The 27,076-nt window shown below is 45.8% G+C and overlaps 1 protein-coding gene and 1 non-coding gene across 5 annotated transcripts; both read right to left on the bottom strand.

Moving 5' to 3' along the window:
* Nucleotides 1-1,146: 1,146 nt before the first annotated feature.
* On the bottom strand, nucleotides 1,147-1,218 carry trnag-ucc. Its single transcript has one exon. It is a non-coding gene; the product is annotated as a tRNA-Gly (tRNA).
* Nucleotides 1,219-2,437: 1,219 nt separating this feature from the next.
* sin3b (SIN3 transcription regulator family member B) lies at nucleotides 2,438-24,399 on the bottom strand. Of its 4 annotated transcripts, XM_035422419.1 has the most exons (20): nucleotides 24,295-24,399; nucleotides 23,917-24,117; nucleotides 22,539-22,645; nucleotides 22,121-22,274; nucleotides 20,254-20,604; nucleotides 18,819-18,971; nucleotides 18,509-18,631; nucleotides 17,003-17,092; nucleotides 16,752-16,870; nucleotides 16,345-16,555; nucleotides 15,249-15,365; nucleotides 14,378-14,616; nucleotides 13,000-13,183; nucleotides 10,963-11,746; nucleotides 9,856-10,025; nucleotides 7,539-7,712; nucleotides 6,832-6,924; nucleotides 5,259-5,353; nucleotides 3,952-4,150; nucleotides 2,438-3,557 (listed from the first exon to the last, which is right to left on the bottom strand). In XM_035422419.1, exons 2-20 carry the CDS (start codon nucleotides 24,022-24,024, stop codon nucleotides 3,324-3,326), a joined length of 3,705 nt encoding a protein of 1,234 aa, XP_035278310.1. In that variant the 5' UTR covers nucleotides 24,025-24,117; nucleotides 24,295-24,399; the 3' UTR covers nucleotides 2,438-3,323. The 4 variants fall into 4 exon arrangements, 3 of the variants coding, with proteins under 3 accessions (XP_035278310.1, XP_035278311.1, XP_035278312.1); XM_035422420.1 differs by lacking the exons at nucleotides 23,917-24,117; nucleotides 24,295-24,399 and adding an exon at nucleotides 22,923-23,789; XR_004765768.1 differs by lacking the exons at nucleotides 2,438-3,557; nucleotides 3,952-4,150 and adding an exon at nucleotides 4,779-4,844 and having other exon boundaries at nucleotides 5,158-5,353; nucleotides 23,917-24,361.
* Between the last annotated feature and the right edge of the window lie 2,677 nt (nucleotides 24,400-27,076).

Here is a 27,076-nt window from a genome sequence, read left to right as displayed (position 1 = left end):
ATTGATAAGAAAATATTTCTTCAGTTGTATCCCAGAATTCACACAGTGACATTACGGTGCTGTTTTTCCCTGCAAATAGTTTGTCATTTTGCAGCTCAGATCTACACCTTCTATTGAAACTAGGAATTGAGTTGGATGTTGAGTTTGTTGTGAAGTCAAGCCTACTTGGGAGACTTGACTGAGATGAAAAAAAATCCTGACAGCTTGAGGACATCTGTAAGCTGGCTGACAGGTGGTTGCTTATTTTTTGAGTTACTTTATTTTTGAGCAATGGGTTGGAACATTGTGAGTTTTTAATGCAACTTCACTGAATGCTTTTGATAAATTAGTGATTCGTTGTTTTGTCAAAGCTGTGCATCTGCTGAGCCAGTGCACAATATTCACAGGAATTTTATAGCTCTTCACTATTTTTTCCTCCAGCTCCTTCTTCTAAAACTTGCGCTCCACCCCTATCAAATGGGCATAGATTTTGATGATAGGATAGTGATTAAAGACCAAAAATAGTTCCTGCTTCCTGCACGATCTGAGGAAGACGTCATTCCAAAGCTATAAGCACTACTGACAGTTATAAGCTTTGTTCTGTTTTCCTTTTTCAATCGCGCATCAACATCACTCCTGCATGATGCACAACAGCAATGAAGGTTTTGAGGGAAGGGGGCATTGGCCTGGCTGTTGTATTGTAAATCTACACTATGTAACTAATAGTAATTAAAGTTTTGAAATTTAAAATGTTTAACCCCTGGTGTAGCTTTCTCACTGTAGCAGCTAAAGAGTCATTTATGTTTCCGTAGTAGGCCTACAAACTAGAATGGCACTCTTCCGTGTTGTGGGGAAAAAAGAAACACAACACTGACACCATGTGGTCTTTTTAAAAGTACAGTCTCAGCACTCAAACATGACCAAGCAATTTTTTTCTCCCACAAAAAGGCAATACTTAGCTATACATGAATTTATTTGAAAAATATGAGTATTTAAAGTTTAATTGTCTTGATTTTTTGAAGACTGTCATTAATCATCAGATTCCGAACGTATTATTGGCCTAAATCACGCAACTGAATGGTCGAGATTCTAAATGGTTTCATTGTCTGACTGATTCAGAGGCTATTTGAGAAAAAACATTGAGTAATCAATGAAAAAAAGGAGGTCTGCGTTGGCCGGGAATCGAACCCGGGTCAACTGCTTGGAAGGCAGCTATGCTAACCACTATACCACCAACGCTTGACGAATAAAAGCCCCTCTGCAATATTGTCATAAACGCTATTCATAAAATACCGGAAACCCAAAACCTAAAAAAAGAAAAAAATCTCCGATAGAGAGAAAACGCTAAAACATATATATGACATACATTAACTCCCCGGTAGGAACAAATCATCGTCTTCGGTCTACAAATAAGCAAAAAATGGTCATAGGAAGCAATGGGGCATCTGTAATTGCAACGCACGCAAGTAATTTTCGCCCGTAACAAGTAATTTTCACATTTAGGGTTACACACGTGCTTAACATAAGGTCTTAAACCTAAATATATTCTAGAAATAACAAACACGAGTTATAGCTAGTAAGCTTGCTAGTTTCTGTTGTTTTCAGTCCACTGATTGCAAATTCCTATTTCGTTAAACATACTAGCTATCGAACAGGTAAATCGGCTTTTACACCAAGATATCAAAGATCTGTAGCAAACATCATTGTTTACATAATTGTCTGCATAGCTCACGTTCCATAAAAATACTGTATTTGTAGTTATATGTTCAATACCAATTTGAGGCAACGTTAGTGAATGATGTCCCCATACATTAGCTCCTCGCTAAGCAAAGGAAAAACCAGAGGTGGGCAACAAGGCCGGCACCAGTTTCTGATTTTCAAGAAAACTTCTGGCCTGGATTACTTCAGTAGCCTCAACATTTACGCCATGAGATTCCAGCTACATTTCTTTCTAAGTGCACGCATGACAGCCGAAGACTGTTCTTGTCCCTTTATGAAGCCTTCTACTGGGACCAACATTTAGTCAGGATAATTGGTGGACACAAAAACTTGCACCAACCGGCCCTCCAGGACCGGAATTACCACCCCAGTTCTATTATTTTCGGAGACCAGGCAACGTACGAGGCCATGCGGGAAAAAATGATCTTGTACTCACATTATTACAGTGAAAAGACTGTACGCAATAAATCCCAATATATCATAATATTCAGTCATCCAGTGGCGGTTCATTAGAAACAGAAATCCAGCAATTCAACAAAACACTTCTTAACCTTAAATTGAATTGCTCGATAACCTAAATCAACACAAAGACAAACCAGCATTGTCAATTAAGAAAGCAGTCCGACATTTCTCGGCATATTTTATGATCTATGTTGACATGCCATTTTGAGAACCTCTAAAGGACAGCATTTCAAACGTCCATGAGATCGAGATCAAAATCAAAGGAAGACACAATGCCTTGGGTTTAGAAGTTTACACCTATGTGGTTTATTTCATGATAAACTTCAACAGGGTAAGGAAATGGTTTACATTCTTTTCCACCACTGATTTTTTTTGTTCATTTTCAGCTTTAATGTGTAAAAATGACAGCATCCTTCAAGCAGGACCTGATGAAATCACGGATGTACATAATTTGGAGGTTTAACACAGCTGAAGTACAAACAAATGCCTTGAAAAGTCGTCACATGATGGACACAGCCTGGGATATGATTATTCAGTTACAAGGAAAACAAAGTAATGGATGTATTAAGGAACTGGCTGCCAGCAAAAATGCCACAGTATCACGTTATTTCCTTATGTATCTATACTGTATATATGCATGTATACATATATTTATATAAGTATGCTTGAATTAGTATCCTGTACAAACACCAGCTGTACTCTTTCATCTTATCTGTCTCTTCCAGTAGAAACATATACAAATATAAACAACACACACTCAGGCTCGTGAAGCTAAAAACTACATTTAAAAAGATTCTTCACATTCCTCGAACAAACTGGATGAGTTTTTTTTTTGTGCGGCTGTTCGCAGGTCGATTTCAGGAGAGATGAGAGAAGCGGTGGGGGCGGAAGATGAGGGGCTTCCTGAAAGCTGGGGCGGCTTTTGCCTTTCTTCCGAGTTTCACTCCCGGTCCGGGTCCGGGTTCCGGCTCCGCGTCTTGGCGCCGGCCACGCGGCCCCCCCCGGCACCTCTGGGGCCCGCCTCCTCGGCCTCTCCTGCTCCATCTTGTGCGTGCGTGTCTGTGTGTCGGTTCATGTGCACGGTCTCTTCTGTACGTGTGTGAAAGGGGCGGGTGGGGGGCGGTTGTTTCAGGGGCGGTTGGCGGAGGGGGGGCGGTGGCTGTTTAGGGCGAGGCGGGGGGCTTGCTGCTGTAGCGGACCTGGTACCGGTTGACGGGCAGGCCGTTGACCTGCCTGGTGAGGCAGGTGGTCTTGCAGGGGATCATCTCCTCCTCCTCCTCGCCCATGAGCCAGTCCTGCACGGCTCGCTCCGCCGATGGGGGCACGTGCTCCGCCAGCCAGCCCTGGTGCCACCGGTCGAAGCGCTCGTGCTGCGCCCGCGCCACGGCGTGCTGGGCCTGAGGGAGACACCCGCCCGAGCGGCGTTAGCAGGGCATCACAGTGCTCCACAGTGCTCCCATCTTAGGAGCATTCACGCTTGAAAACTGATGTGCGCTAACTGGTAATAGCACGTCTACTAATTGCGATGCATTAGTGTGCTCCTACATATTTCAGCTAAGGAGCAAATGTGCTCCTTGGAAAAACATGTTAGCATAGAGCCCTGGTTAGCATTTATTTCCCTTCAGGAACTCAGCCAGTCTGCTGCAGGATATCTGACCCCAACACTAGGCTTTGCTCTCCAGCCAAACGTGTGCGTTTCTTTCCCCCTGCGGCGGATACTTCCCGCAGAACGTGCGCAGGCTAAATGCGCAAACCGATTCCTGGCCGCGCGAGGGGTTCGGCTCCACGTACCTTCCTGGCTTTGACGAGGGCCCCCCGGCGGTACATGTAGTCCTCGGAGTTCATGACGAACACCATCTTGTGGGAGTGCAGCTTGAAGCGGCAGTCCAGGCTGCCGGCCGTCTCCACGCCCAGCTGCCGGCGCCACTCCCGGCGACAGCGCATGGCCTCCATCTGCCGCAGCTGCCAGCGCCGGAAACGCCGCAGGTTCCTGGGGGAGGCGACTCAGTGTTTTAATGTGGGATACTTACTGGGGACAGACCTGTGCCTGTGTGGGTTTAATAAGGGACAGAGTGGGGAGTGGGGTGGTCAGGTGACTCAGTGTTTTAATGTGGGACGCTGGCTGGGGACAGACCTGTCTCTCAGGGTTTAATGAGAGGGGGAGTGGGGAGTGGGGGGTCAGGTGACTCAGTGTTTTAATGTGGGACGCTGGCTGGGGGGGGGGGGGGTCAGGTGACTCAGTGTTTTAATGTGGGACGCTGGCTGGGGGGGAGGGGGGGGGGGGTCAGGTGACTCAGTGTTTTAATGTGGGACACTGGCTGGGGGGGAGGGGGGGGGGTCAGGTGACTCAATGTTTTAATGTGGGACGCTGGCTGGGGACAGACCTGTCTCTCAGGGTTTAATGAGGGACAGAATGGGGAGTGGGGGGTCAGGTGACTCAGTGTTTTAATGTGGGACGCTGGCTGGGGACAGACCTGTGTCTCAGGGTTTAATGAGGGACAGAATGGGGAGTGGGGGGTCCCGGTGTGTGACTGGGGGCATACAGGTGCCTGTCACAGCAGACTGAGGTAGACTCGCAGATTAAGGAGGTGCTCCACTCAAGACAATACAATTATTACTTTTTTTTTTTTTTAAACAAAAAGGATTACAGTGCGTGTCCTTTGGAGAAAAATGTAAAGCTCTATGTCAGTGGTGTCAAACTCGTGCCATGGAGGGCCGTGTGTATGCAGGTTTTCATTCCAGCCTCAGATCTTGATTATATAATTAGTTAAATTATTTGCTGAATTAGGGATGCAGGTTTGTGCACAATGGTGACCCAACGTCTATGGTGACCCGCATTGTCTAAATAAAAATTTTCTTATATTCTGTGCTTCAATGCAGTTAAACGCATATGGCTGAATGAGTAATTGGACTCAATTAAGGCAGCATTAATTGGTTGGAATGAAAACCTGCATACACACGGCCCTCCATGGCACGAGTTTGACACCACTGCTCTATGTGAAGGTTACCAAACAAATGTAGTTTTCAAACTGCTTAGAGCAGGAGAACAGCCAAAAGGGAAAAGCATGAGGAGACAGCAGCTGTAGGGCAGTGTTCACCTGGGCAGGAAGACTGGTTTGAAGCAGAATCCCTCTGACTGAGCGCACAGTGCCGACTCCGTCCCAACAAACTGCTCAATGTAACTGGACAGGTACTGCATGGAGAAGACCACAGAGATCATTAAAGACCGACTCTTCCCCGTTTAGTGCACTTCTCCCAATGGAAAACAGGAATCGATGCCCCTGCTCAGGGCCTAGTCCTTAGGCCTCTGCAATGTAAGCAGCACTCAGAAATATTGTTGCTACTTAACAGATACATCTTTGTGTTACTACCTAGCAGAAGCGTCAGTGTGTTACTACCCCAATAGAAATGTCAGTGCGTGTCACAATTCAACAGAAACAACAGTGTGCGTCACTACTCAGAAATAGCAGTATGTTACTATTACACAGAAATAAGTGTCTGTCACTACTCAAAAATAGTAGCGGGTGTTACTTCAACAAAGATCAGTGTGTTAGTACTCCACAGAAACATCAGGGAATTAGAACTCTGAGATACACTATATGGCCAAAAGTATATGAAGACCTGAATTAGCCAGAATTATGGGAAATAATATCAAGTTGTTCCGTCCTTTTCTGCTCTTCTGTGAAGGTTATATACTAGATGTTGGCGCATTGCTGCAGGGATTTGCTTTCACTCAACTAGAAGAACATTAGTGAGGTCGGGCACTGAGTGTGGCACAGTGGGTAAGGAACTGCGCTCGTAACCGAAAGGTCGTAGGTTCGAATCCCGGGTAAGGACACTGCCGTTGTACCCTTGAGCAAGGTACTTAACCTGCGTTGCTTCAGTATATATCCAGCTGTATAAATGGATACAATGTAAAGTGCTATGTAAAAAAAAGTTGTGTAAGTCGCTCTGGATAAGAGCGTCTGCTAAATGCCTATAATGTAATGTAATGTAATGTAATGTTGGGTGTAAGGGCTGGCTTGCAGTTCACTTTCCAATTGATCCCAAAGATGTGGGATGGAGTTGAGGTCAGGGCTCAGTGCAGGCCAGTCAAGTTCTTCCACACAGTTCTCAACAAAACCATTTCTATATAGACTTTGCTGTGTGTCTGGCGGCATTTCCTGTTTCAGCATGAAAAGGGCCTTCCCAAAACTGTTGGGGAAGCACATAATCGTCCAGAATGTGATTGTATGCTGTAGCATTAAGATTCACCTTCACTGGAACTCAGGGTCATAGGCCCAAACCATGAAAAACAGCCCCAGACCAAGCAGTGTCCAGACACTTTTGGCCATATAGTGTATCAGTGTGTTACTGTTTAACATAAATATCAGGGAATTACTACTCAGAGCTATCAGTGTGTGATACTACTCAGAGCTATCAGTGTGTGATACTACTCAGAGCTATCAGTGTGTGATACTACTCAGAGCCATCAGTGTGTGATACTACTCAGAGCCATCAGTGTGTGATACTACTCAGAGCTATCAGTGTGTGATACTACTCAGAGCTATCAGTGTGTGATACTACTCAGAGCCATCAGTGTGTGATACTACTCAGAGCTATCAGTGTGTGATACTACTCAGAGCCATCAGTGTGTTTCTAATCAGAACAGAAATATCAGGGTGAAGGAACCTGGACGTCCAGCGGGTCGTCGGCTTGTGCTTCCTCGGTGTCCAGCAGCTCGATTGTCATAGTCACCTGACCTTTCCTCTGGATGAACATCACCTGCACGGTCAAGGAGAAAGCATGCCTACTGATGCATTTCATCATTTCAGAAACATCATGAGCTGCCCTGAATGGAGGTTTAACACCCTGTCTGCTGCACCAATTCCTATCTCCCCACACTTAACATCTTTCACCGTGTCATGTAGCCTCAACATCAAGTGTTAAACAAGCCTGGGACAGATCCTCCCTGGTTCAGGACAGACTGCGGTTTTTCCTCAGTACTGATAAAATAGGGTCAGGACACACTTACGTTCTCGGTCAGAACCAATAAGACAGGGTCAGGACAGACGTGTTCACATATTGGTCCTAAACACCGTTTTCCCCCCACACGGCTATTTTACAAACCCTGATATAATACCACAGGGTGGATACATCGATCAGTCCTGACTTTTGCCCTCCTTTCACATAGAATTTTTTTTGCTTTATTCAGACAAGTGGAAAGCAGAGATGGCAACAGACAGAGAAGGAAACACAGCTGATAAAGTGCCATGGTGAGCACTGAACCCCCACCCAGACGGGACGAGTCACATCCGGCTCCACGCCCCACGGACCGCCTGCGCCACGCGTCCTGCCCGTCGTCATTCGTTAACCCCCCCCCCCCCCCCCGCCTTTACCTTGAAGCAGTTCTCGTCGGCCATGACCCTCTCGGCCTTCCACTGGTAGCTGGTCTCCCAGGCGGCGCGCACGCACTGCGAGGACAGGTTCCCCCCGGCCGCGCCCCTCTTGCGCTCGGCCAGGTAGAGCTCGGCCACCTGCAGGCACACCTCGTCGCTCACCAGGTGCTGCAGCTGGGGGGGGTGAGGGGGGGGGGGCATAGAGAGGAGACTCCATCACCACCGGACCGCTCGAGCGCACGCCGGAGCTCCCGCGATGCGCTCCTCTGTGGCGCCACGGTAAGAACGCCACAGTTCTTATGCAAATACAGTGTGTTTATGGAACGTGAGCTATGCAGACAATTATGTAAACAAAGATGGCATTTGCTTGAAATTTACAGATATGATGTTGATATTTTGATGTAAACGCAGATTAACCCGTTCGATAGCTAGTATGTTTAACGAAAAAGGAATTTTCCCTGAGCTCATGGATACAAAACGCAAGTTATTCCGGGGGTTGCATAATGGTGTGAGGGCACATTTTCCTGGTGTAGTTTACGTGTGCGATACAGCGACCCGCCCATCTCACATTTCCGGATAGGCAAACAGGAAGGGGGACTAACTTTCTTCCGGCAGCTTAGTTCTGCGTAGTTCTTCGTGGAAAATGGGTGAGCTCAGAAACACGGAACGGTGATTCAGAAGCAAACAAAAGCTTGCGATGTTCCTTGCTGCTCCATCTCAAGGAGGAAAACAACCCCATTTTGTCCTTTCATTCGTTCCTTGCCCACGAACACCAAAGAAAATTATGGATAATGGCTATGAGCAGAGATGATGGAGAGGGGTTTGTAGTAAAAAAGGGCAGAGCAATCTTAGTTCGCTGCAGCCACGCAGCTCACCAACGACAAGCATCAGAAGCCTTAAGATATGACATACAATTTTAAAAGGCAAATAATTGCTTTAAAAGGAAATGCATTTAATCATATGGAAAACTCAAATATTACATTCAACTGCTTTTAAAGTAATACTCATTACAGCAATAAATGCAAAGACAGTATTTCAATTTAGGCCGAGAAAGTAACAAAACCATGTATAAATGGCTATTTGTATGTTTTATCTTCCGTTTTTCTTTGGCTATAACAGTCATACTTAATGAAACACCACTTCACCATTTTAATTAATGAGGTTGAGCGAACAGAATCAACCTGTCACTGGTTAGCCAACATTAAATTAGCCAGGCTGACATTTTTGACCGTAATTTAAATTGTTTGACAATACTTACAAATATACATATGTTCAAATGCCCAAGTATCATGAAAGTAAAGCAAATGTTACTCGACTCCAAATAATTATGAAACAAAACTGTAACAGGATTCACTTGCAAATGAACATGCTAATGATTAACGCTAACGCTAGGATGACAGCTAAACTTTTGATAATGTACGAAAACACGTTTTTACAATAATTCCTGCATTTTAGCTAGGTTACTGAGTGCTTGCGGAACATTTCTCACCTGCAAATTAAAGATTCAAACTGGCGAGCTGGGCTGGGATATCAGCGGCTTCTTGCTTCTGCCAGCAAGCTGAAGGACTCAGCTCCAGGTTCTCAATTTTACCTGCCACTACCCCGTAGTGCGCGGATGCCCTCATTACAATGCAGAGAGAACTAATAAATATTAGCGTTTCAGCACGGTAGCACTGGGAGGGTCCTCTCGCTACAGGCGGCTGACTACGGACCTGTGGTTGTGGGAGTCCAAGCTTGCAGTAACTCCTGCCTCCTTCAGTGTGTGCTTTGCACTTTGAGGAGAAGGATATAAGATACTTATGCACACAGCCTGGCCTCGAGTATCTTAAAACAAAATTCAGCCCCACTGAGATTTGAGTGGAGCAACCGGAGGAGAACTAAAACAAGGGACACGAAAACTTCAAGGGGAGCAGGATTTTTTAAAAGTGAAGAAAAAGGATGAAAGGATCCTGTTGGATGGAGCCTGTGTTATAACTGCAGACTATTACGGACTACCGCCCGCGTGCGCACCGGTAAGTGCATCCAACCTCAGGTAGAATTTTGATTTCTGTCATTAAGCTAGCTTGGTAAAAAATATTTGCGAACCATCAATTTCCAGAGGCTTTTTGCATCTCCCAATGAAAACCTTTCATTGAAATGTTCAAATGTTCTGTTGCGCGAACAGAATTAGAAGCGCTGTGAAATGTTTCGCGACTTCACCACGATACAGCCCTACGTGGAGCCCAACACCTGACGAGTGCCTTGACGTAGGCATTTCCGTTTACCGTTTGACGCGAACGCGCGTGTGAAGAGCGGCGGGGCGCCGTGCACCTCTCACCTGTCTGATGATGTTCTGGATGAGCTTGTCGATGGTGAAGCCGATGTAGGCGTGGATGGTGAACATCTCTCGCAGCGTGTCCTCGTACTGCGTGGAGTCCAGGTTCCCGTCCAGGAGGTTACGGACCATGTCCAGGAAGGCCGGGTAGTACTCCTCCAGCTCGACTTCGCCTGCGAAAGCAGGACGGCGGTTACCCACACAAACGCGCATGTACACGCAGACTCACACACACACAGACTCACAGACTCAGACACACAGAAAAACACATACACACACACACACACACACAGACACACACACGCACAGGCACAGGCACAGACATAGACACACACGCACACACACACACAGACACAGACACACACAGACACACAGAAAAACACACACACATACACACAGACACAGACAGACACACACAGACTCAGACAAAAACACACACACAGACACACACACGCACACAGACTCACAGACTCAGACACACAGACAAACACACACACACACACACACACACACACACCCCCACACACAGACACAGATACAGACACACACACACACACACACACACAGACACACAGACAGACACACAGACACACACGACAATCTGAACAAAAACATTCCGGAGGGCTCAACAAGGATGTTGATTAGACACACACACATTCATGCACACATACACATTCATTCAACAGCATGCTTGCTATCTCACTGCTTTTATTTTTGTTCACTTGTCAAAGGTTTTCAAAAGCAATCTAGCCTCAACAGCTTTCTCACGAGCTAGTCACCGACATTTAACGACAAAAATGGCACAAACTAGTAAAGTTTAGCAAATCTGCCAATGAGTTGACTTTACTACTACTACTGTAGCTCTCTAATCATTTGCTAAAGTTCAAGATGATTAGACACAGTGTAGTAGTAAAAACTTATAAACATAGTCATTAAACTTTGCTGATAAGCGCACATGCTCCCAAAGTAGGTTGGCTTTATCTCTTCAGCAGTCCCTACACTTTCTCAGACACCTGCCCTCTACAGCTATAGCTCTTATTATGTGCCTCTCGGCTAGCAGATGCGGCTCAGGAGCCTGGTCACTGCGAGGCTGGCTGGCTCTTCTCTTACTGGGCTGTTTGAGTCGCAGCTCCATGGCCAGGTCGCTGGCTTTGTCCCGGCGGCCCTCGGCCTGGAGGATCCTCTCCCGGTCCTGCTCGGCCCGCCGCTCCAGCAGCTGCCTCTCGGCCTGGCGGTAGACCCGCAGCAGCCGCGCGCACAGCGTCTGGTGCAGCCGCAGGAAGAAGTACCAGTTGTTGTTGAGGAAGAAGAGGTTGTAGACGTCGTCCAGCTCCTTCTGGTGCTCGGCCTCGGGGTCGCGCAGGTCCAGCTTCTCCCCGCCCAGCGCCAGGCTGCCGGGGGGGCTGGGCTCCGCGTTGTGGGGCGAGACGCAGCGCCTCCTCCTGGACTCCCCGTTCAGCTGCGGGCCTCCTCCTCCTCCTCCTCCTCCTCCCGGCGGTCCCCCCGCCCCCGGCCCTCCGCTGCCGCCGCCGCCGCCCCCTCCGATTCCGACTCCGACTCCTCCTCCACCTCCACCTCCACCCGCTCCGACCCCCTCCTCGGCGTCGGCCTCCTCGTCCGTCCACTCCTCGGTCTCGCTCAGCTCCCCGCGGCGGGCGAAGAAGAGGTCGGGGACGAAGTGCTGCACGATGCGCTTGATGTGGTCCTTGTCGTCCTTGTGGATGGTGGGCTGGCGCTTGACGTGGTAGATGATCAGCGAGGCGGCGTCCTCCAGGATCTGCTTGTCCTCGTAGGTGAAGACCATGTGGGGCTCGCTGACGGCCCCCCCGGAGCCGCCGCCGCCGTCGCGGCCCTGCTGGCCCACGCCCCCCTCCTCCGTGCTCTGCTCTTGCCTCTGCGGGGAGAGCGCAACAGGAAGCGGGTTTTGAGGTGGCGGGAAAACAGGAAGCGGGTTTTTTTTTTACGGGCGGGGCCTGTGGAAAGGAGGTGGCGTGAGGCCACCCCCAGCCTCGCTTCAAGCCGCTTGTTAAACAATCGCACCGATGCGGTACATTAATCACCTCAATAATTCGCCTCGGCAACACGATCAAAAACCGAGACAGCAAAAATTTTGCTGTTTCTAAGATACACTAACTGTAAAAAAAAAATGATGCAAAAAGAATGTGAGCATGCAACTTGAATGTCATATTTACTTAAGTGATGTGGGTGCAGTGATTTAATTGTTACCAGTCAAGTTAAGAGTTTCTTTGGAGTGACGTGTTAAAGTTGGCCCAAACAAACCCGAACAGGGTCACAAGTATGAAGCGAGTTTTTTCAGCAATTTCCCCGAAAGCATTTACACAGACAATTTATCACCCAGTAAAAGTGCTTTTAATGCAGATAAATGCAGCGAAAGGTATTAGTGCATGCAAATTGTGTTTTCCACTCCGTGTTACAACACAGAAATGTAACTTCAAAGTAACTTTATGGAAAGACACCGAGTCGGTGAATGTTTTTTTCTTCCCAATTTGCAAGTGAAGTTAACGATGCACGATTAATTAAAAGGACAACGGGTAATTTGTTATTCATTGTGCCATTACACCAAGGAAATATTAGCTAAACGCCTCTGGAAAAATGATAAATGACTCCAGCAACTTGTGAATAACGTCATTCCGGTTGTGTTCCCCGTCATTTGCTTCTGTTTTTTTCCCCCCAGAGTTCCAAACCCCGTTTGTCCCACCCTGGTTTTCCCTCAGAAACAGTATTTCTGAGATCTGAAATTCTGGTCTTCTATTGTCTTTCGGCTACGGTCTAACAATGGGTGATGTGTAAAACAAATAACGTCCACTGGTGTGCAGTGAACCAGACGGATATTGCCATCGGTTACAACCGTTTCTCAAGAAGCTGTTAGCGCATTCCATGCTTCACTCTGGTGACACTGCCCTTTAGCTGCGTCGTAATATTGACTTGACGGCGTAATTGGACGGGCAATGAGAATCTGCGCAGCTATAATCTGTCATACACTGTAATCATTTCAGAGATTATTGTATCTACGGCGATGCCTCGAGGCCCGAAACGCCAGTCACAGGCCTCGTCGAATGACGAGGCCGGAAATGTATACGGGGCGGAGTCTATGAGGGAATGGAGCCGGGGGGGGGTGGGGCCCACCTCGTCGTAGACGCTCTCGATCTCGTTGAGCAGGCTCTTGGACCGCAGAGCCTTGATGTCGTTCTGCTTGAAGTTGACGCCCTGGTGGTCCAGGGACTTGAGGTAGGCCTTCTCGTACTGCTCCCGCCAGATCTTGTTGAAGCCCTGCTGGGCCTCCCGCCACTCCTCCTCCTTGGCCTTCAGCCTGCGGACACGGGCGGGGGGGGGGGGCAGAGACGCTGAGTCCTCCAAGCGCGGGCGTTTCGCGCGTTTATCGCCGCGCGACGGCCGCGATTAAGCCGTTCGTCCAGCGCAAACCGCCTAACCTTTCACAGATCAGATTATGAAAGGCCTGCTCGGCCATTTAAATATGCTAACCATAGACTCGGACCACATCATTTCTACTGAACTAGAAACTTGTGGCAGAGATAATACCTGGGTTAAGTGGCGGCCCAAGGCTTTCAGGAAGCACGCGCCTGTGGCGTTTGCGCAAGCGCGTATCAGGGCTGAAACAACTGCTCGACGTTATCGACAATTTCGACTAAAAATTAATCGACAAATATTTCTGCGGTAGATTTGTCATTTACAAAGGGCCTCCAAACACCAGAGAATGAATTACTCAAACCTCAAGGCAGAAGCATTGATGCTGCAGCTTCTAACCTATGGAACAGGTAGAAGAACAGAAAACAATAACATGCCATGGTAGTACAACTTGCATGCTTAAGCATCTAGAAAGGAAACACCACGATGTGGACAAAACCACCATTGCACGATAGCAGAACTAGTTCGCCTTCCCGTCCTGTAGTTAGCCACCGGGGTAATTGCAGCATTGGATACTGATAGGCAGGTTAGCGATTAACATTTGTGCAAAAAGGCTACTCAATTCACAACTTTTTTTATTACTAAGCAACTAGACAGACTATTGGTGAGCTGAACTGGTTGAAAAAAGTGTCATGCAGTAGTGAAGACAGTCTCTTACATGTGACCCACCTAGCGTCGTTATGAAGGTTTCTTCAAGTATCAGGCTGGCTATGAGTACAATCAGCCACCAAGACGACCATCGCCATTGATACGGTTGCCATGGAGCCTAGTATACTGCATAGACTTCATCGCTAATTATAAATACGATCCAACTATTAAGCCCACATTTTTTTCAAGGTCAGTTATTTTTCTTTTCGGTAGTTGATCGTTATTCAAATAATTATTGCCACGATTGGCAGCTAGCGTGACTAGTGAGTAAAATACGCGTACAAGCCATAATTCGCGCCAAAGACGACTAATCAATCAATCGCTGTAGTTATCAGTCGAATAATCAATCGAAGTATTCATTTGGTGCAGCCCGAGTGTGCGTCTGCGCGTGTGCGTCTGCGCGTGTGCGCGCCAGCGACCCCGCTCTGACCTCTTGAGCACCAGCGGCACGGCGGTGACGGGGTTCCTCTTCAGGCCCTCGATGACCTCGGGCGCCTTGTCGCCGTAGATGCGGTAGACGGCGCGGCGCTGGATGACCTCGGAGGTGCCGCCCAGGCAGTCGTCCAGCCGGAAGCGGTCCTGGTCCTCCGGGGAGAGGCGCGACAGCTTCTTCTGCACGCTCTCCAGCACCCGGATGGTGGCCAGGTTGGTCTCCAGGACCACGTCCAGCTGGAGGGGAGGGGGGGAAACGTTAACCTCCCGCGTGGGAGCGATCGCGGTAGATGGGTGTAATCAGAGGGGAGGGGAGGGGAAGGGCCCACAGTAATGCCCGGTGTCTTAGGCAGCAAGGGGTGGTGCATTAACAGCACACACGGGGCCAAATAAACAGCAAAGCAAGGCCATCGAGCTGCTGAAACAGACCGACAAACTTTCAACAGTGAAGCCCAATCTATAATCCGGCGCAAGACTTCAGACAAGTGTCGTGCGCCAAAAACAAAGGCGTGGCGACAAAAATGAAGCCGTCGCACCGCGTTTGCCATTTATACTTTGCGAAGGCCGGCAGGGAGGGATCTATTGCGTCTACGGTAACAAAAAGCCAATTTCATGACCGTTGGTTTATATTTGTAAACTGACCAATCACGCTGCAGTATGACGTTGTCCGCGACAACAGTATTCTAAAGGGACTGCAACACTGAGGAGCGTGACATTGAGGAAATGCGACCCTTTTTTTCCCCAAAAATTAAATTTGGCAAAGTATAAATTAGGCTTACCTGATGAACCTCGTGGAAGAGGGAAGATGGCGCACTGCTCTTCACTGCTTTATGTAATTGTAAGGCAGATGGAAACTCGGCTCACGTTACCTCGAACCTCTCGTCCTCGCAGCGGTGGAGCTGTTCCTCGTACGGCGTCTTCTTGGAGCTGACGAAGGTGGAGTCCTCTGACCACGAGGGAAACGACACCCACGTGTCGTTCAGCACCTAGCCATTCGGGATCGAGAGAGAGAGAGAGAAAGAGAGACGCACAGCTTTAGTAATGCACATGCCCAAGGAGGAGAGAGACTGCAGTGATAATAAAATGTGACTCTGCAGTGCAGACTGCAGTGATAAAGTGTGACTGCAGTTCAGACTGCAGTGATAAAGTGTGACTCTGCAGTGCAGATGCAGTGATAAATTATGACTGCAGCGCAGACTGCAGTGATAAATTGTGACTGCAGTGCAGACTGGAGTGATAAATTGTGACTGCACTTCAGACTGGAGTGATAAAGGTGTGACTCTGCACTTCAGACTGGAGTGATAAAGTGTGACAGCAGTGCAGACTGCAGTGATAAAATGTGCTTGCAGTGCAGACTGCAGTGATAAAGGTGTGACTCTGCAGTGCAGACTGCAGTGATAAAGTGTGACTGCAGTGCAGATGCAGTGATAAAGTATGACTGCAGTGCAGATGCAGTGATAAAGTGTGACTGCAGTACAGACTGCAGTGATAAAGTGTGACTGCAGTGCAGATGCAGTGATAAAGTGTGACTGCAGTACAGACTGCAGTGATAAAGTGTGACTCTGCAGTGCAGATGCAGTGATAAAGTGTGACTGCAGTGCAGACTGCAGTGATAAAGTGTGACTCTGCAGTGCAGATGCAGTGATAAAGTGTGGCTCTGCAGTGCAGATGCAGTGATAAAGTGTGACTGCAGTGCAGACTGCAGTGATAAAGTGTGACTCTGCAGTGCAGATGCAGTGATAAAGTGTGACTGCAGTGCAGATGCAGTGATAAAGTGTGGCTCTGCAGTGCAGATGCAGTGATAAAGTGTGACTGCAGTGATAAAGTGTGCTTGCAGTGCAGACTGCAGTGATAAAGTGTGACTGCAGTGATAAAAAGTGTGACTGCAGTACAGATGCAGTGATAAAGTGTGACTGCAGTGCAGACTGCAGTGTTAAAGTGTGGCTCTGCAGTGCTACACCGTACCTCCTTGCAGATGGCAGTGCGTCCGCTACACTTGGGCTGCTGGTAGGTCTTGGGCAGCGCCCTGTAGCTGGAGCCCAGGCGTTTGCAGGAGGCGTAATCGATCTCCCGGCCGCCGCCCTCCATGTAGCGGTCCGACAGCCCGGACAAGGAGTGAGAGAGCTCTTTGTCCCCAAGAAAGGACTTGAACTGGGTGTACAGCTCCGGAAACTTCCTAAAAAAACAAAAAAATCAAGCGAGTCATTTGAAGACATGTCGGGCTCTCCAAGGCACACTTCTACGGACAATAAAGTTCTGTTCTCCACATCAGTTCGCTTTCCTGAAGCCCAACTAAGTTATTTCCCCCTGGGAAAGATAAGCTATTCTATTCCATTACGAGAGCCCTCCAGTCTTTGCACCGACAAACTCACCCCAGGAACGGCGTGACCAGTTGCAGCAGCTCGGCGCCCGACACCACCTCCTGGTTGAAGAGGGCAATGCAGCGCAGGAAGTTCTCGTAAACCTCCTGGCTCTTGAACAAGCGCCGGACCTGAAGACAAGACAACGACTGAGCACCTGAAGGCCACGGGCCATCGAAGAGTCCATGGGCTCTGATGTGTCGGTCCATTACACAGACACGAAGCAGAATTACCCGATTTCATTTTAGACATTTCTTCCATACCTTGTCGAAAAATGTGAACTCCCGTAAAACTCCATGCTTTCCAACAGCAGCAAAGGACTGGTCTTTCGAACACGACAGCTTCATTTTTTTCTAAAAAAAAAAACAAAAAAAGTAAAACCAATGACGTAATTCAAATAATAAAACACCAGAATAAAAACAAGAATACATTACTCTTGTTAATTTAAACCTTTCAGAATGTCTTGAATGTTAAAATTATGTTAACAGAACAACTAACATGGCATTTTAATAGAAGACCATATTGAAAGAGCTTCTAAACTTACACAAAATGAATATCAACACAAACCCCCTGAGATCTACTTGTAGGGAGTTCTGGACTTTTCATTTAAAGCTGAAGACACCTACCAGCAATTCATTAAATCGTGCTATGAAGTACCATTTTCAAATACCAAAATAGATCAAGCTGTATTCATGTTATACAGCCGATACATATTTTTTGCATTAACATTAAAACTTGAGCTCTTAAGAAGCACAGCTATGTTAACAAGTCCAAGGCATCGAGGCCACCCAGCCATGTAGGCGAATAATTAAATTTACACTGCTACTGAGCAAAAAATAAATCACCTTGAGATATTTGATCCATGAGCAGCCAAATATAAAAACTGATTTTAAATATTTTTTTTAACAGGCAATCTTATCCAAGACTTTAAAAAGATGCTGCTGGTTTATGTTCCATGGTAAATTTTATGGACACAGGTGAACATGTGGATACACAGCACTTTAATGTCCAAAGAGACAGACATTTGGTGGGGACTGTAATACCTCCCAAAAAAAAGGGGGGGGGGCGGGGGGGTCACAACCCATTCATCAGGGCAGTGCTTCATGACTTTGGTCCTGGGTGACCCCTGTGTATGTTGGTTTATGTTCCAGCCACACTTTAAATCCCAGAGTTAACTAAATTTTTCTTAATTACACTGTATGTTCTGAAGGATTGTTTACCTTCTTAAGCCACATTATATCTGAAATAGCTAACAACAGAATAACAATTACATAAAGAGAGGTTAAAAAAGAAACATTTATTAATAGAACAAATTAAGGACTGAGGTGAATCAATAAATACCAAACTGATGAAAATGTGGACACATGGAAACTAAAACTAGCCTCTAGATAAATAACGAGGAACTTCCAACAACCATAATTGAGCAAGAGATTGGCTGTAACAAAAACAAGCGTAAACAGAGGTCCCCCGGGACCGAGTTTGAGAACCGCTGCATTATGGCGTCTGAATACATATCTGTGGGTTACCTAGGCACTTCACTACAATCACGCATTTACATAAAAGCATAGACCGAAATGGTCTCCCCTTCAAATGTCCTCCTGAACGGCTCGAGAGAGAACATGCACAAGACTGAGGAGGGCACAGGTCCTCAATATAATAACCGTTACTCTCACTTGCAGAAACTACTTTTGGGTGAGGCCCAGAGTGGGCACGACATATCAAACCAACAGGAAGTTACTAAGCCAAGAAAAGCATTTGGAAGCAGAAACCTTTAGCAGTGGAGTCATGTGGGGCATCAGCATAGGCCGGGACCTCTTCTTGCTCTGTTTGGCCAAGTCCTCGTCTTCCATCTTCTTGAGGTGGTCTTTCCCCGTTAGCGAACTGCCCGTGAACTGTAATAGAGTAGGCAGCATATAAAATATAGCCCAATTAGCATATTACAATGGAAGCCATTCTAATGAAACAAGACACATCTCAAAAGACCCTGGCCAGAACCTACTGGTTAAAGGCTAAATAAAAATTCATAGACAGATTGATAGATGCTTGATAGCGACATTAAAGCATGAAGAAGCTCCTAACCAATGATCTCTTGGCGTCTGGCAAGAACTGTCCAAATTCGGCCAGCAGATCCTCCTGGCCCTTGAAGAGGCTCGCCACCTTTGAGAAGACCTCATCCTCAGTCATGCCCCCTCCTCCACGACCCCGCGTTTCCTTCATCTCCAGTTGCTCTTTCTAGAACACACACAAAAAGTACAGACTGCAATGATGAAGTGTGATAATCTCGTCTCCCTCCACTTTTCAGACCTAGTCTTTCTGGAACACACGCTCGCACCGCATCTCAGACCTGCTCTTTCAGGCACACACATGTACCACATTTCAAAGCTGTTCTTTCTGGAACACACACGTACCACATTTCAGACCTGCTCTTTCAGGAACACACACGTACCACATTTCAGACCTGCTCTTTCAGGAACACACACATCGCATTTCAGACCTGGTCTTTCTGGAACACACATATGTACCACATTTCAAAGCTGTTCTTTCTGGAATACACACACGTAGCACATTTCAGACTTGCTTTGTCAAGAACACACACATAACAGTTCAGACCTGCTCTTTCTGGAACACATGCTCGCACCACAGTTCAAAGCTGCTCTTTCTGGAACACACGCAAGCACCAGATTTCAAGAGCTGCTCTTTCTAGAACACATGCACATACTGCATTTCAGACCTACTCTCTCTGTAACACACACACGCACCACATTTCAGACCTGCTCTTTCTGAAACTCAGGCACGAACTGCATTTCAGACCAGCTCTTTCAGGAACACATGCATGCACTGCATTTCAGAGTTGCTCCTTCAGAAAAGCCAGCAAGCACCACATTTCAGAGCTACTTTATCTGGAACACAAGCACACACTGCAATTCAGACCTGATCTTTCTAGAACGCACGCACAACATTTCAAAGCTGCTCTTTTTAGAACAGACACATACACCGCATTTCAGACCTGCTCTTTCAGGAACACACGTATGCACTGCATTTTAGACCTACTTTCTCTGGAACGCACGCATGCACATTTCAGACCTGTTCTTCCTGGAACACACACACATGCACATTTCAGACCTGCTCTTTCTAGAACGTACGCACAACATTTCAAAGCTGCTCTTTTTAGAACACACACATACACGGCATTTCAGACCTGCTCTTTCAGGAACACGCGTATGCACTGCATTTTAAACCTGCTTTCTCTTTGAATGCACGCATGCACATTTCAGACCTGCTCTTCCTGGAACTCAGGCAAGCACTGCATTTTAGACCAGCTCTTTCTGGAACTCAGGCATGCACTGCATTTCAGACATGCTCTTTCAGGAAAACACACCGCAGTTCAGGCCTGCTCTGTCTGGAATGCACATGCACCATATTTCAGATCTGTTCTTACTGGAACACATACATGCACTACATTTCAGACAAGCTCTGTCCAGATCCCATATTAGATGGAATAGAAAAAAGGTACCTGGTAAGTGTGTAGTATCTCCAGGAAGGATCTGTAAATTTCTGGATGGTCTAGGAAGCGGTTTTTGATCTTGTTCACATAGCTGATTGCACTGTCAAACTCCACGGGACTGGGCTCTGAACACAGCGGGGACGAGGAGGAAGGGAGGGGCCCGGACTGCCCTTCCTGGCTGGGCAGGGCCAAGGAAAGCCTATTGGGCGGTTCGGGGATGCCAGAGGACGAAGGGGCAGAGTCCAGCGAGGCTGCCGCCTCATCCTGAGTGCAGCCAGCACCTGCTGGGGGCGAGGCAGAGATTCCCCCAGCCACACCCACTGCAACGGTCGCCACGCTCCTGGTCTGGCCAGGGGACACCTGTCAGGGGAAAAGACTCCATTAGTCACATGAAAAACAACTGCTAAACATTATATTACGGGCATTTAGCAGATGCTCTTGTCGAGAGCTTGTTTACATAGCATCCATTTTAACAGCTGGATATATACTGAAACAAATCAGGTTAAGTACCGTGCTCAAGGGTATAAGAGCATTGTCTTACCTAGGACCTGAAACTGAAGCCAAGCTCCTTGCCCATTATACTACACTGCTGCCCATCTTGTACACACTGAAAATGCTTCACTGCAGAATATGATCCCCAATACCCTTGGGCAATTAGCAGAGTTTTAAACAGCAGCAATTTAGCTTCTCAGTTCATAAAGCAAAGGAGACATACAACACTGTGGCATTCTGTCATTACCAATACTAATATCCTAAAGCAGCGTCACTGCCTCCCTCTACGGAAGCAGCATTCCTGCCCCTCTCTACAGAAGCAGCATTACTGCCCCTCTCTACAGAAGCAGCATTACTGCCCCTCTCTACAGAAGCAGCATTACTGCCCCTCTCTACAGAAGAAGCGTTACTGCCTCTCTCTACAGAAGCAGCATTACTGCCCCTCTCTACAGAAGCAGCATTACTGCCCCTCTCTACAGAAGCAGCATTACTGCCCCTCTCTACAGAAGCAGCATTACTGCCCCTCTCTACAGAAGCAGCATTACTGCCCCTCTCTACAGAAGCAGCGTTACTGCCCCTCTCTACAGAAGAAGCGTTACTGCCTCTCTCTACAGAAGCAGTGTTACTGCCTCTCTCTACAGAAGCAGTGTCACTGCCTCTCTCTACAGAAGCAGCGTCATTGCCTCTCTCTACAGAAGCAGCGTTACAGCCTCTCTCTACAGAAGCAGTGTTACTGCCTTTCTATACAGAAGTAGTGTCACTGCCTCTCTCTACAGAAGCAACGTTACTGCCTCTCTACAGAAGCAGCGTTACTGCCTCTCTACAGAAGCAGCATTACTGCCTCTCTCTACAGAAGCAGCGTTACTGCCTCTCTACAGAAGCAGCGTTACTGCCTCTCTACAGAAGCAGCGTTACTGCCTCTCTCTACAGAAGCAGTGTCACTGCCTCTCTCTACAGAAGCAGCTTTACAGCCTCTCTCTACAGAAGTAGCTTTACTGCCTCTCTCTACAAAAGCAGTGTTACTGCCTTTCTATACAGAAGTAGTGTCACTGCCTCTCTCTACAGAAGCAGCGTTACTGCCTCTCTCTACAGAAGCAGCCTTACTGCCTCTCTCTACAGAAGCAGCGTTACTGCCTCTCTACAGAAGCAGTGTTACTGCCTCTCTCTACAGAAGTAGTGTCACTGCCACTCTCTACGGAAGCAGCGTTACTACCTCCCTACAGAAGCAGCATTACTGTCTCTCTCTAGAGAAGCAGTGTTAGAAACGGTGATCAGACAGATAGCAACACCTCTGCAATTACTGAGGAAGGTACATGGTCCACGGCTACAAACAAGCAAACAAGGAAAGCACCAAAAGTGTGAGAGACAAGATGAGATGCTTCACCTGGGCAGACAGTGGCGATTGAAGGGACACCACCCCATTCTTGGGAATCTCTATCCGGTATCCTGGGGGTAAGAAGGCATTGAACCCCAAGACCAGGTCTGGATGACCATGGAACAGCTGGGACACTCGATTAATGACCCCAGGTGTGTCAATGCTGTCAGAGAGGGAGGAAGGAAACTTTGGAATTAAAATGGGACACAAAATTGATATCCTGAGTTTCCTTACAGAGCTTAGCCATATCAAGCTAATTTTAAGAATGCCTGACCATGGTTCAGTTTGCGGGTCTTAAAACTGCTTCTAAGTAGACAAGCATCTTTTGTTTGACATGTCTACAAGAAAGGTGTATGCACTCTGCTGTCCCCTATCAAAGTACACAGCATGTTTAGCCAGAGAAAATAGCAGGAATCCATTTACAAACCTTTGCGACTTGAATTCTTTCATAATGTCCAGGAATTTGTTGTATATCCCAGGGTCATTCCCGAAGCGTATTTTCACCTGATCAAGGTACGATAGAGCATCTTCTACCTGAGGTTGAAAATGAATGAAAGAAAACGTAAATGCAATACCCGTTTTTTATTTCACAAAAGCAACTGTAGTGAAGGGGGAAAAAAACATTACTTCTGTAATGCAAGAAAACAAAAAACGACTCTACGAAGCTCAGTGTACATACAATTCCACAATTAAACGAAGTGCAGTTGAGTAGCGAGCATTTTCGTCTATCTGTAAAGCTGCCGAGCTATTTCTAATAAGGCTGCTTGGTCACAGAAAACAATGACATTTTCAGACTGCCATAATACCTTACCTAGTTAGCCAACTAGCTCGCGAAGTGCACTGCGGTTGTTGACCACGCGAAGAATTTTCCATTTGAAATTTGACAATGCAGCAGACTCTTGATTTTGATTTGTATTCTCTAAAATGCCACTACGTGTAGCCATCACAGGCAACATCCGCTTCGTATGTAAACACATGGAAAGCAGTGTTCAATGACAATGTGTATCAGTGGTAGTTATCCAAATACAAATCATAATGTTAATGTTAACCAACCCGTTCAAAATACTAATGTTTAACAAAGCATGACAAGACAAAAAGCTCGCAAGACAACTAACTACAGCGTAGAGATAATCTAAGTATTCTAGCGAAATGGAAAGGGCGAGTTAAACATTAACAACGAAACCTTCTGACGGTAACTAACGTTAACTACGTTGTTTTGGCACCGCCGTGTCATAGCTAACTAGCGGTTTGTTTCTGTCTGGCGGGCAAGCTAGTTCCAAGGTAGCTAACGTTAGACTAACAAAGAAAAAAGCGACACCGAGGTGTAGCTCGCTAACTGCCTACAGCTAACTGCAACACACACACTAAAGCCTCCAAGACACTGCGAACATCTGTAGTAGCTAAATGGCTAGCGAACTAGTCATACAGCCATCTGAAACGTCTAAAAACAATTTAGATAACTCAGCAGGCTAAGAGAGACAAAGTAAGTAACGTTAGCTATGCAGATATTATCCGAAAGAACGCAAACTAACGTTAGTAACTATAAGATATATAGCTTGCTAGCTATGTTAACCTTGCTCAATATCTATTAATCACGCAGCACAGCTAACAAGTTTAAGACTAGCAGTTACTGGATAACCAGATGCAGCTTAGCCAACGTTAACTAGCAAGCGAATAGGGGTACGGTACATCCAGTTCTTTTCTCATCTTACTAGCTATTGGCTTCTCGTATCGAAACGCAAACACAAAATGGCACTGGACTGGAGGACTTTTTCTTTTCTTTCTTTGCTGCTGTCATTTCTTACCTTCAGTTTTTGAAAGTGTTGCTGTTGTACTTGTTTCTGCACGACGTAGGCCTTGTCTTGCATTTGGCTTATTTGTTTCATGTTACCGTGCGCCTGAATTTTCGCCATTGTCCGCTGTCCCAGATTTGCTAGTTGAAAGAAATCTTGGTCTCCGCGTACCAAGCTAGCAAGCTAGCTAGCCAGCTTGCTAGCTAACGTTAGCTGGGGGCCGAGAGATGAGGGGAAATTAGTGTGTGCGAGGTGACTTTTAGTTTAAAAAAACATCCTTTCATTTAGGAGCTAGCTAGTTATCTTGTCGCTACATGTAGATCACTCTCATAAAAAGCAATAGCAAACGAGGTTCAAGACAAAGGTTTAAAATTAAAATTAAACAACTACCTCCCCCTGTCTCTTTAAATTCGGCGGCAGCTGTGCAGACTTGGCGTCCGGAAATACACTAAAACAAGAGATTGTAATGCGCAGGCGCAAACAATTCGAGGAGGCGGAGGCATTCCTTTGCGCGATTGCGCACAACACACCATCATACTGTCAAAGATGGTGGAGGAAATGACAAGAAGACGTGCTATAATGCAAGTCAAGGGAGAATGGGTGTCCCTAAATTGTAGTCAGATTGTAGTCCATCGGTGAATTTATTTTACATGCATTGGAACACATTCGTTAAGTTATTCAATATGGTAACTATATTGAAGTAACTTCCCGAACAGACCTAGTTCATAAATATGCAAGAGTAAGAATCGCGTAGAGTGGCAACACTGTAGTAAAAAATTGTTCTGCAAAAAATATGAACGGATAAAAGATAGTAGTCACATTTGAATTTTCATCAGAATATTTTGTTGCACACAGAGACCAGAGAAATCTTGTCATTGATCCCAGAAGAACTGTTGTTTGTCTTTTTTCCCTAGTCAATCTGTTATTTTTTCCCCTCAGTATTTTAATTGATTGATTAATGTTACTGACTGACTGGAAATTTAATTCACCTGCTGTCCCAGGTCTAAACCAGTCTGATTAGACCGGGAAATGAAAACCAGAAGTACAACCAAAGATTACTGAATGTCAAGAGATTCAGCCCAGGAGCATGGAGGAACTAACAAGATAGGCAAGCTACTGTATTTTAAAAAATATTTTTTTTATTTTTTCTGCTCAAACTACAACATGCAGAGTAAGTAGTATTGTGATTTGAATGGCAATAAGTGGCATTTTTCCAGCATTGTCACAAGTGAGTTTTTTTTAAATCACAAACTTAAGAAGCCACATTTTTTTAAATTATTCATTATTAATACCTAGGTGGTCTACTAGAATATTCATACAATAATCATATATTAAGATTTATTAGTCACAATAAATTAGGTAAGTTCCCTGATGGACTACAAACTGACATGCAGCTACTGTTCTATATTGATTGTCTTGTTTTACAACATCTGTCATTGACTTTATTGTGGCTAAGACTGGTTGGCCTCCATAAACACTGTTTTCAGCTATATCACCCAATTTATGCCTATGATGTGGGAAAAGATCCCATTGATTTCTACTCAAACCAGAATACCACTTTCTGTGTGTAAGCTTCTAGTTCTCATGAACTGAATATCCACCTAGTTGATGCTCTCCCAGCCACTCAAGGTCTGGTAGAACAAGGGTAGCACCAATAAAAGTTTGTGTACCACAATACAAAAGTTTTTGTCACTGTTGTAGTTGCAGTCATCATAAATCACAAGCAGAGTAAGAAATTACTACTTGCTGTACTTGACAATATACATACTGTATGTGTTTGCACAAGTATATTATTATAGGCTTATATCGTTCATGTTAGTATTACAACTATAAATGATTATATATATAGACACACACACACACACTTACTGTACACAGTGTCAGGTTATGAAGAATAGCATGCTCGTCATGAGCAAGCAATGTCAAATATATGATACTTATGATATTTACTAGTAATAACAAGTGTTAAACCTCAAGGTCGATGGCATTTTGGATTTAAATAAAAGGTCTGTTTAATTTTGTCAGATCTTCAATTTTACAACCTCATTTATCTGTGAAGCAGCATACATTTATTTAATTAAAATGGACAAATAAGCAAAGCAATTATGAATACTTCCACAATGACCAAACTAAAGAATAAAATAACATAATAAAGCACATTGCATCAAAAGAATATAGGATAAGGCCTTCATGTGAGCCACTCAGACACTCACTGGTGTACTTGGCGAAGGACCGTGGCATCCTTTTTGATGAAAATCAAGAGTTTGCGTATCCGAAAGCCAACACATTTAGTCGTTACATGTTCCCTCCGGTAACGCAATAGGTAGTAGGTGCAATTGGGAAAGTGCTGTCCGTGGTCCTGCCCTCTTTGCTGAAGCATTTGGTGAGCTGAACAGAAAGCTGCCCCTGTGACTCTAACATTGGAGAGGCCCTATGTACTACAGTATGGCCCTTCCCAGTGTTTGAGCCCACTGAAAAAAAAATATATATAAGGGCACAAATCACCTAAGCTCTAGATACATTCCATATTAGGCATGACTATATACTTGTGGAATGCTATCATTACCTTTGCTTAGAAAGAAACCCTTTTTCATTACTTCACATCTTTAAGATGTGGCTCCTTTGATACTGAGACATTGCACAAATGACTAGATATAATTCAGAATGTGATATTTTTAAATCAATATTTCAGTTGGGTTAAATTAATTTATCTGGTTAATTAAAAGCAAGCCAACAGTATTAAGGTATGAATATGGAGTGTAGCACAGTGGGTAAGGAACTGGGCTTGTAACCGAAAGGTCGCAGGTCCGATTCCCGGGTAGGACACTGCCGTTGTACCCTTGAGCAAGGTACTTAACTGAAATTGCTTCAGTATATATCCAGCTGTATAAATGGATACAATGTAAAAAATGCCATGTAAAAGTTGTGTAAGTCGCTCTGGATAAGAGCGTCTGCTAAATGCCTGTAATGTAATGTAATGTAATGAATCATGAGTAAAAAGCTAAGCAACTGAATACAAAAAAAAAATCTAAATTTCGTGGCCGTTAATTTTAAAGATCCATAGCCTCCTGAGACCTCAAACTTTTATTTATACAGGGAAATCACATTGAGACCTGGCAGAAAAAAAGTTGCAGTGTAAATATTTTTGAAAACATTATTTTATTTTTCATAG

Source organism: Anguilla anguilla, chromosome 6 (assembly GCF_013347855.1).
Source record: "Anguilla anguilla isolate fAngAng1 chromosome 6, fAngAng1.pri, whole genome shotgun sequence".
Taxonomy (NCBI): Eukaryota; Metazoa; Chordata; class Actinopteri; order Anguilliformes; family Anguillidae; genus Anguilla; species Anguilla anguilla.
Note: the sequence above shows the minus strand (reverse complement) of the source record. Positions and strands in the feature narration are given on the sequence as shown.